This window comes from Coptis chinensis, chromosome 9 (assembly GCF_015680905.1).
Source record: "Coptis chinensis isolate HL-2020 chromosome 9, ASM1568090v1, whole genome shotgun sequence".
Classification (NCBI taxonomy): Eukaryota; Viridiplantae; Streptophyta; class Magnoliopsida; order Ranunculales; family Ranunculaceae; genus Coptis; species Coptis chinensis.
In genome coordinates, this window is record NC_141464.1 from 56,828,111 (window position 1) to 56,839,913 (window position 11,803).

The 11,803-nt window shown below is 36.2% G+C and overlaps 1 protein-coding gene across 1 annotated transcript; it reads right to left on the reverse strand.

Annotated features, from left to right (window-relative positions):
• Positions 1-2,069: 2,069 nt before the first annotated feature.
• LOC147476877 (L-ascorbate oxidase homolog) lies at positions 2,070-6,503 on the reverse strand. Its single transcript, XM_086582281.1, has 8 exons — positions 6,112-6,503; positions 5,910-6,019; positions 4,049-4,319; positions 3,823-3,925; positions 3,373-3,718; positions 2,825-3,190; positions 2,639-2,717; positions 2,070-2,530 (listed from the first exon to the last, which is right to left on the reverse strand). Exons 1-8 carry the CDS (start codon positions 6,250-6,252, stop codon positions 2,318-2,320), a joined length of 1,629 nt encoding a protein of 542 aa, XP_086438407.1. The 5' UTR covers positions 6,253-6,503; the 3' UTR covers positions 2,070-2,317.
• Positions 6,504-11,803: the final 5,300 nt, after the last annotated feature.

Sequence of the window (11,803 nt, forward strand, 5' to 3'; positions counted from 1 at the left end):
TACAATCATCCACTTTGTTTACCACTGCCAATCCTTTCCTTGGTAAAGGTGTTCCGAAAAATACAGTGAGTAGAAAAGAACAAAGCAACACAATTATGAGATTTGGTTAATTGGCTAACAGAGAGAAGGTTACAGTTTATTGATGGAACAAATAAAACATCATGGATAGATAAAGAAGGGGCCGGGACAGAGATACAGTGCCAACACCAACAACTGGAGATGGCACACCATTAGCATTAGTAATGACTGATTTGGAACAACTAGAAGAGAAATGGTTAAATTTATAGCGATCGCAAGTCATATGATCAGTAGCACCCGTGTCAATTATCCAATCACTATTTCCAGTAAAAGCAATAAGAGCAGAGTTAGATATATCTGACTAGGCAACAAATCCGGCAGCAATGACTAAGTGACTCTTCGAGTTAGAAGACATGACAACGGAATCGTTATTGGAATGCACAACAATGGAATCATTATTGGTAGGTAAGTCTGTCATTATGATATAGAACATAAATAATGAACTAGATCAATAGACAAGAACGATAAGAAAGAATAGGGTAATAAATACAATCTGATATAGTGTAATTGATTGTATTATATGACCAGAAAAAAAAATCAAAACACCAAAAAAAACTCCGATTCCTATAGTAATGGGGTAATGTAAAGAAAATCGGAGTTGGCTCTTGATACCATGTCAAAGATGTTTTATTGAATATTTCTAATCATTATATTGATATAAAACAGTAGGATACAGAAGATCTCCTAGATCCACATATCTAGGAGAAGATAATACTCTTACTAAGATTACAAGATACTTGCTAATCCTAACTAAAGTAACAAATATTCCAACAACTAGCTACATTAATTGAATCTAAAGTAAGTCACTTCAAGAGACTCCCATTTTGTGATTCCTGGAGGTCTGCTGGCCTGCAAACTTTTGTTCACAAGTAACCATGACTAGTACAGTTGATCCGCACTGAAATTTACCTTCTTCCAAGCATTTGACATGAAACGATACTAAAGTTTTAGCATGCATACACTGTCTCGACCATAGCTCTTTTGCTCCACGGAGAAGAAAGGAGGACTTGGACTTGGAAGGAAGTGGGAGTGAGAGTAAGCAAGGGAAAATCTTGGAGAAAGTCCTTATTTTCTCATTGGTTTTATTATGACAACATATTCTTTTAATTAATTTCTCTAAAAAAGAAAATGAAAATGAAAACACTTGGAGCGCGGGTGGATTTTACCAGCAAATATGCTGGTGAACAAATTCGGACTCTTATTGTAACACCCCAACTTACTATATCCCAGCTTACCTATTTGTAAAAGATTGATTGGTTTGCAAATTTATGCAATTAGGATAATCCAAAAATAAGGGGAGAAACTGGGGTATATGAAAGAAGCAGAATGCTAAGAATTAAGTTCGTTTGTTTGAACTTTTTTACTTTGCTTAACATAGGAAAAGGTTGTAGAGAATTTTTGGGGGATATCTCATTCATAATTTTAGGGTTTTAGTTTAGTTGTCTGCACAACTCTAGCCTCCACTGTTACTACTCTATTTCTCACCATTAAAAAAACTTCACTTGTATTTAGTTCTTTTTAATTACGTATTCTTTTCATTATTGATTTATTATTAATCCGTTGATCATAGGCTATACCTTCCAATGAAGCCTTGTAAAGTGTTCTGATCTATTGATTATTGTATGTTCTAAATTTCTAATGAGTTTAATCTTTTCATTATTTTATAAATAAATAGTTTTATAAATAGTTGACGTTCAGAATTGTGATCGACCCCAAGTAAATTTTACACATGTCGAGTTAATAGGGGATAGTAAGTTGGAGAACTTGTTTGCCCTCACTCAGAACGGGTCAATATTAGGGCCAAAATCCAGTTTTGGCCTGTCCAGTCTCGTTTGGAGACATGAAAGGGTGGCGCACCTTGACCCAGAATTACAGTGGAATTTTTCGAGCTGGTCCATTGCACTACCTTGAGTCTTCACAGTTCACTCTCTCCCTCTCCCTATCTTTCAAAACATTAAAGTATATAACGAAACTGGAGATAAGTTAATGTATTGTTTCTTGAAGCAGAAGCCTTCTAAATGGATTTGATTTTTCGGACTTGCAAGAATAATGATGAAATAATGTATACAACAAAACATAAACATCTCGAAAGAAGAAATAAAAAATTCATTAATCTTCGGTTGACTTGAGGGTTTAGCTCTAGCTAGCAATCTCTTTTGTGCAAAATGCAGATTCCGTTCTTTTAATCCTAGTCCAGGAACCTGTCACCCTTTCGTGACTGAAACTGGGTGTCACTGGATTATAGAGGTCTGGTTGTACGACCTGATGCACGACCACAGAGAAGAGCATTCTTTGGAATAGGATATTCATCTCTCCATGATTCAACAGCCGAGTAGACTCGAAGATAGAACTGCTGACCCAAGTACTGACGAGCCCAGTCTTCAGACCTTATGTTCCACATACCAACATTATCCAAACCCACGTAAATTGCACTCCATGACTTCGGATACACCTGCACAGAAATAATATCATAAGCAATCAAAGAAGTGCAGCAACCAACTTCCTTTTTGCAGTAATGCATTGAGTGATCACATAGAAAGGATATTTTGATGTTTCATACCTGAACAGTCGACCGAGCTACTGTGTCTCTTAAATTGTAATTCAATCTACTGGCTGCCGACCATTGCCCACCATCCATCCTGCTCATCCCAAACATTTTCCTCAGTATAAGAAACCATGATAATGACAATAGTAAAAAGGTAAAACAGTAATTATATTTAATATACAATTGTCCAAAGAATCTCACCCAACAACAAAGAAAGCATAACCATCGACGTGCCATGATTGAACAGTGTCTTCTGAGTTCTCAAAAACAATCTCAATGAATGCCCGGAAATCAGCACCCATGACAGATGTTTGAAGATAACCGCCACCACCGGTGGGGTTGTCAGATATGCTTCCAACGCTAAAGACCCCAGAGATCTTGAAGTAATCCGCAAGTTTTAATGGTGTATCAGCAGGGATGAATGAGACGCTGTTGACAGCATACCTCTGCTTGCCATTGATGACAGGGGCCGAATTAGCAAGCCTAATGGTACGAGTTGTGTTGATCAAGCCATAATGGTAGGAGCCTTGAGGATTGGGTCTAGGTCCACTTGCTGTAAGATTCCACCTGAGTTTCAAGAGAACTAAGAAACTTAGTAACACGAAATAATTCTAGGCACTTGTTATTAAGGGAACACTAATCATCTAAAACAACCATCTAACATTTCCAAATTAAAGCAAATAAAGAATCAACGACAGAATTATCAAACCAAAATGAAGAATAACTTATCACTGCAAGTGAATATATACCTGATAGATCTGGCCTGGTTGAGTGACCAGTCGATCTGAGTGGTAGGTCCACCGGGAGGAGGACCAGAGACGCTTCCAGCTGAATTACTGTAGTGGAGAATTGCTGTATTAGTGAGCACTGGGTCAGTAAAGCGTGAGGAAACCACAATGTAGTAGTCCTGTGCAGGCTGATCTGCTGTGACCAAGACAGAGTACGACTGTCCCAAGTGAACATCAAGTGAAGAATAAGTATTCTGGAGTGTGTGTGATCCTTCCACTTCTACCAACTTCATTGTGTGCCCCTGGATTCTGAAGTTGAAGGATGTTGCAATCCCAACATTTGATATTCTGAACCTATATGTTTTACCTGCATAGCAAATCTCACTGTGAGATTACACAACTACAGTACACACATAAGATATAGACTCATAGTAATGGCAGGATTGAAGCAATCAAAGAGAGTGTATGTACCTTGGCTAATGGTGAAGGTGTATCCATTCCATCCACGGCCATTGATGAGAATACCATCAGGGAATGGAAGCATGCTTCCTCCATCTAAGGTTGCTTTCAAATCCTGTACATACCAAGGAGAGTTGATATTAATTTTATTACAAATATTCATGCAGTCTAATTAGCTAGTACTGGCCTTCTCTAGTGTGACCAGACACATTGTTTGTACATGTATTACACAACTTACAGTGTGATTTTTCTTGAACCAATCCCCGGCGAGAATGGTGAAATCACCATCCGGAGAAGGGAAGGGGACTGGAATTCTTGGTCGACTTGAGATAGTGATACCACCAAAACCTCCTGCAGCCTTGTGGAATGCAAGGGAGGGGAAATAGAAGAAACTGCCTATCTGATCTTTCACTTGAAGAATATAAGTGAAGTTCTGTCCAGGTGGGATTGGACAGTTTGTGCCGTAAACTCCATTCTGCCACGAGTTTCTCCTATGCTGCAGTCCATTCCTACACAAGATTCTTTTGCTCAATAATGAAAGCATAGAAATTAAGTTCAAGCAAACAAAGTTGTTTGTGGATGCTACACGCCTACACGCCTATACCAATTAGAGGCCTACAGCCTACAAGGGATAAAACTAATACGCAATCAGTTAAACAATTTTTATGGAAAGTCCCTCAATCTGATACTGTGATTTATAAATTTGTTGTAAGCTCATTCCCTAAAAAATTGTTAAAATGTTCTAAGATGAATTAAGTAACGACGTGAATATTTGCCATTTTATACAAATATGCTAAGTGGTGTATTCTGGGAATCTTAAGTAACCAGTGGAAGATGCAGCTACACATTCGGTGCAGCCCAACTTCTTGTCAAGGAATGCACAATACGCAAAAGGCATAAACAGCTATACACCCCAAGTAGGTATACCAAATGGGTAAATAGTTTAGGAAAAGTTGGATTGAAGCGCTGATACACCTTTTAGTTCTATAAGCATCTCCAGTGGTAACATTTACCTATGAAATATACCTTACAGTCAATCCATCTAGCTATAGTGATATTTAGCAGCGTACAACTGGTTCACATTAAAAAAATGAAATTTAATGGGGGGCAAACTCCTATCCACAAACAATTATGGTGATGAAGGCTCATGCCAGAATCAGATTGTTGACTGATATAGTCATATCAAAGCATTAAATGAAAACCCTTCATTGGTTCAATGACACACTACATTTAATATTTAATTGAATAACGTATGCTACTTATGTTTGCCGGGATCTCATTATTTAGAAGGAAAAGAACATGGATGCAATCTAACAAATTAAATGCTTAACAATTGTGGATCCTTATATTACTCTTAAATACAGAAGGGTGGTCCATGCACCCATGTTGACGCGTTGAAAGTTGTCAGTATCAGTAGCAATTTAATATCGTACCTCGTCAGCTACCAAATCTGACTTATGTTGTTAAAGTAATCAACTAGTTAAAAAATCTTAAAACTTGATATTATTTGGTTCAGAGACAGAGAACATGTTCGTTGGAGATGGACTAAGCCCATGCCCATATGAGATGGAATGATCTTGAAACCATGTGACACAAGTGTCCCTAACACCATTTTACAGACCTCTAGAGAAAGATCAGAATTACTAAGTTGGATCCAGGACCTTGAGAAAGAATTGGTTGTAAACCAAAATCCTTCGATTTAGGATCAGGAACTAACTAAGATAGAAGGATATATTCTAAATAGAAGGATATATTCTAGGGTGATTTTGACTTGGCATAAATATAGCAAACATTTACTCACAAGGACAATCGGGTCCTTAACATTAAAGTACCTAAACTACTATTTTCTCATAATATCAAAACAAATAAAAATAAAAAAACTCCTAGCAAAAAGAAACCCATTACTTAATTTCTTTAAATGCACAGTTTCTTAGGATTCAATAGTCATTTTTGGTATCATTTCCTTGATTAGAAATATATTATAGTGATTTATATTATTAATATAAACAAAAATAAACTAATTTGGTTCAGTCTAATGCCTATATTTCCAAATCAACCAAAATAATACTAAAAATAAAAAATTGTTAATGTGTTCTTACCAAGAGAGAAGAAAAGGTTCATCCAAGCTGTTGAAAACACTAATAATCAAATTATCATTTGTTACAGAATCAATCTGAGGACCTGGAAATTGCCCATTGATCAAAATCCCCTGCACTCAAAATAATCTCACCATTAATCCAAAAGAAAAAAATAAACCAAGAAACCAACCTTCAACAAACAAAAAATGGTAAAGATTTTCACCTGCTGTTTAACACCAAGAGGGTAAATATCTCCATAGGAAACATTCCAAGTAAAGAATCTATAAGGATCTTCACCATTAACAAAACAAACAACATACAAAAACAGGAACGTAACAAAACTGACTCCCTTCCTTCCTCTCATTTTCTTCTCTTTGGTGTGGGAAAAACTCTTCAAAGAATGAAAACCAGGTTTATATATATAACAGTAGTTCTACAAACTATGGAACCATTAATGCTGTTTTAAAGATAGCTTTGCAAGAAAAAAAGAAAGCAAAAAACACACAAAATGACACAAACACCCTTCTCTTTTTCTCTGTCTCTCCCTTTTTTTCTTCCTGCGTTTTGAGACTTTGTCTTGAAAAAGAGAGTGTGAACTGTGAACTGTGCAGGTTGGATTTTGAAGATGGATCTATTGCCGCCTTTTGTAGGATAGAGTGCAGAGTAGACAGAGTTAGTAAGTGAGCTGTCAATACGCGGATCTAGTAAAAGTGTAAAGTGATTTACTGTTTAACCCTTTTTGGACCACCGACCTGTTCACATTGACACATTGCTAGATTTGGTTACTTTCGTATTTTACTCACGTTTTATTACTTCTGGTTTTATGTGTACGTGTTTCCGTGTTATTTCACTTATGGTTACATCTTAGTTGATCTTGGATTCTCTGAGAAATCAGAAGTCATCTGATGATCTGAACAATGCTCCAATGACGCATTTCACTCAAAATAGATATTAGATAGTACCCATAGACCGGAAAATACAAGTTGTTTGACAAACTGACAGTATTTTATTGTGATGATGCCAGAATTAGAGTACATTACATTTGAACATTCAAACTCAAAATCCTATTATAAACAATGTGTGGCGAAGGATCCCAATGTCTAGATAAGTAATTTAAATGTCTAGAGCGAAAACTAACCAATTAAATACTCAAGTCATGTGGCTTTGATGGAACAAGCGTCGATCGGAAAGAGACCTTTGTGCTAAATCTGAGCAAAATGTCTAAAAAATGAACTTATTGTCTCAGCATCTATACAACAAGTTAAATAAATAGCAAAGAGAGCTACCAAAAAAATATCAAAATTTTGAACCAAAAAAACACCAAATAAAAAAAACACGAGACAATTTTAGGAGCAACATTAAATTTTCGACATCAAACTATGCGATTTTGAATAAACCACGCCATATAGTCCACGCAGTTTTTCCAAAACCGCGCCACTAAAGCCCAAGTCTATGCGGTTTTGAGAAAACCGCGCTATATATGTATATAAACTTTTTTCTTTTTTTTTCCCAATTTCTTACAAAATGTGTGAGTGATTTGATACAGTATCAAACCTATAACCAAATATTGGTCGATTTGGTGTTTGGTTTGGTATTTTTTTGATATTTTCATCAACATGTGACTCTCTTAAAATTGAAAAAACACCATAATATCAAAAATTTAGTGTTTGATGTTAGATTGATATCACTCTTAAAAATGCTCTTAATAGAGCTTGTGTATTATTAACACCAACGTAGTTGTATTTTTATTTTGTCTTATATCGTTGTTTCTCTATGGAAGTATTTCAGTAGAGTATAGACACCTAAAATATGCCGTGGATCATGGAAATCATCCTTTCAGAAAAGAAAAGTTAAAAGACTTAAAATGGTAAGTGAAGGATCTAATAAGTAACATTGATTAATGCATAAAGAACGAAAATGAAGTTAAGAGCAAGTATACAAAATTCAGCAGGTCACATATGTAAAAGTTCACAAACCCCATGTCATACTGGCATACTGCCATCCTCGATTTCCAAAAATGTCAATGACGCGCTTGTAGGCCCAGGCTAATTCGACCAATCAATGCCATGCTTTCTGCTAAACAATCTTAATTAGAACATGTGCATGGTTTGAACTTTTAAAGTCGAGCATATGCGTGGCTTCACTAGCATGAACTATTAAAAGCATAGTATAAAATATCAGGATATGGCAAAATATCGATTTCTGATTTATGAATATGTATCGTAGATATATTCCTCTGTGTGGGGATATATTTCATTGGGGTATCTGTAAATATCGTGAATATATCGATAAATATCAACAAATATCTACAAATATCCACATACTATGTGTGGGTATTTCTGACTACAAATATCGTATATATATCATGATATATCGATAAATATCCACAAATATCGATAAATATCCACAAATCAACTATATTTTTTTTGAATGTGGTTATTGTAAATGTTGAATTTAATCAGTCCTTACAAGTGTGAATAATGGGGAAGATTGTGATGGGTCGAGTTTTGACTGAGCTCGCTTTGGGACGAGCTGCCTACGTATCAAGTTTTTGTGATGAACTTGAATCAAGTCAGACGTAGTTCCTCTCCTCTGTTTTATAGGTAAGTACCCAATGCTTCCCCCCCTTTCCTCCGTCAGCTTAGGTCCCTGTCTTGATGAGAATAAATGAGTTTTTAGACAGTGTATTCATGAGCGCGACTGATGTTATGGCTTTAACCAACACAGCTACGTTGAGCGTTACTGCTCGTTGCGTGCATATGCCAGGTTGTCACCTCGTTCTGGACGAAGTGTTATGTTGTAACGATCTATCATGAGTCCTAGAAGTTGTCACCTCATTCTAGACGAGGTGTTATGTTGTAACGATCTTCTATGAGTTTTCCTGATTCGTGTTGGACACATGTATAATATATATAAATATATTATTCCCTCACAGTCATACTTCTAATATAAATTACTCTCTAATGCTCAAAAATACACCTCATAATTCCTACATATTACATTGACTTTTCATTCTTTAACAATGAATCTTGAATTTTTTTTCTACATATTACAATACTTGTTACACTTGCACTGAGCGTCAATCATATATCACATCTATTAGATCTTCTGTTGTGATTGAATCCATGATGAGAGCGTGAAGGCCTGCACCCTGATGTCCATAGATGTCTCGCTTATAGAGTCTATCCAACACTCTAACGTCTTTAGGAGACGACCAACACAACTCCAATCCACTTCATCAGTTGTCAATAGGACGTATTCAATTACATCACTTGCCAAAACCATGCTCCCACTAGTATCCTCCCCATCACTGCCATAAACCGCATCCATCATCTTGATCGGGCAATCTACAACATATTGCGACCCTTTTGGTTGAAGCGAGGGATTTTACACCCTTCAATGGAGGTTGTTATTTGGGATAATAGGGGAATCATAAATAAAACATAATAGAATGGTCTTGGTTCATCCTCACCCTTGATGGAAAGAAAGTACTCGAGAAGATCCAGAGCCTTTAGCATACAGGCAAAGGGTGATTCCGCAAAGTACTTCCCAACAAACAACACTGAATCAAGAAGATCCTCTCCTTTTCTATGATCATGATCCTTTGCCTCTTGCAAGAACTCTATAACCTTACCCATCGTCTCGTTCAGACCATTGACCATCATTATTCCCATACTTTTATCAATATAACTCTCATTGATTTCAGAGACGTTTTCTGTTGAGACCGATTTCATCATCTTTTCTGCTGAGACTGATTTCATCATCTTTTCTTATGATGATTCCTTCACGTATAAATCTTCAACACAGATGCATGCACACAAGAACAACTAGCCATAGCATTTCCAGAGAGATAAGAGATAAGAGAACGAAGATAACAATAAAACAATAAAACAGTCACTGAATACCAAAGACACGTGTCATCTACAATTATTACAAAACTCAGGATGTGATACATACCAACTAAACAAAACCCAAACTACACAGAGACAAAAAAATCCTACAAAAATTTAGGCAGAATTTCCTATGTATTTTCGACATTTCATAAACTTAAATCCTGTCATAACTTGGAAATCCAATAAAACTACACCAACTACTAAAAGATATACTGATTAGACTATCAATGAGAAGAGACCAAGTAAAAAGTATTTTCTTAAGCTACAGTATGTTGTTTCAATCTCTACCGACTAAGAAAGCTTTGCAGCTGAAAATTGTAAAGGTCCAGGAGTACCTTCTTAAGTTCGACTTTAGGTGGTGATCCTTCTTGGTAGAAGCTTGGCATTGAGTTTGCTCTAAATGTCAAGCTCTTCCTAAGCTGCTTGAGAGCTGCCTCTCGCTCTTCCTGAAGAATGTAAGGTTCATAAGACAACAGTAGGAAAGGTCATCTTACAAAGTTCAATTTAACATAACCCAAACAAGAGAACCATAATTTTTAGGGAAAAAAGAAGAAGAAAAAGTGACGCTCTCCAGTGGATGAACATACCTTAGTTCTAGCTTCGCATTGGTTCCTCTCTGGAGTATCGCGATAAAATAAAACATGAAATCTTCTTGCCTTAGCCAATGTGGTCCTTTTATCTTATTTGTTTTTCAAGAATATGTTGAAACCCCTTTTACTATTTTAAGTTAGATGAATAGTTCGTCACAGTTGCGACTCGAGTCTGTTTCACTTTTTTTTAGTGAGAGCGAAGCTGCAAATGTTATTAATTTGCCTCTTTATTATACTTAATCAGGGAACTTGGAACAGGTTGCCGAGCGGCAGGGAAAATATCTAGCAGCTATGTTAAACCAGATTGGAAAAGAAGGCGGAGGACATGCAAACTGTGTCGGAGACAAGGAATTAGGTGCCTCATTTGTCTACAAGCATTTAGGCAGCATGGCAACTGTTGGCAGATACAAAGCTCTTGTAGACCTCAAGAAGAGCAAAGTCGGTATCTCAAAAATTTAGTTATTTATGCTAATTTACTTTAACTAAGTGGCTAACTAAGTTACTTATCTTTCTTAAAAGGTAAAAGGTCTGGTTAAACTTACACAAAACAAAAAAAAAACTGAGAAATTCAGAGTTTTGGTTCCTCAACAGTGAGTACTTACCTCTGACGGATGTAAGGGCTTAATAATAGTTTAGTAGTCATTTGAGAACTTCTCTATAGCACCAATCTCAATAATAAGAGCTAGTGTTTCACTCGCTACCATACCCACAGATGGATCACTTTCATCTAGTAGATTGAAAAGAAAAGGTATTGACCTGCAATGAACCACAAATGCATGTAAATTTCTTGCATCGAAATACCATACCAAAATTGAATCTTGTGAATTTAGGATTGACAACAGGCACTCACTCATTCCAAAACTTTGGACTTATACTCCAACTATTCAAGCTTTCAAGTAGAAAGGACCAAGCAGATATAGCAGCTATTAGTACTTGATTATTGCGCTCACTTGTTGCTTCCTGAATAACACCAATAAATTTCAATCACCCAGTTCACTTATCAATAGCAGTTTTTCAAAGAAATAGTAAGCCCAAGTACCAATTTGTGATGAAGAAAATCCCATATCACTTGCATTGAGCGTTAAGTATCTTGAGGATTGTATTCTCCGACAAAGGTAACAACTGCCAAATATTCCAATAACTATGATCATACAGTGAAATTACACAAAAATAGTTCAGTATACAAACAACATTCTTATTATGGTTAAAAATGATAGAATAAATCCCAAGTGTCTTGTTATATCATACTTACACATAATAAACTCGATGAATCAGAATCAAGCTTCAAAGCTTGGGAGATTCGAGGAATTGAGTCTTCCAATATTTCATGTTCTACTTCAATATCCTGACAACCGACAGTGAGAGACAACAATCCTACAAATCACAACGCCAGAAAATGCATGTTTTATTAAATAAGATTACTGGAAAACAG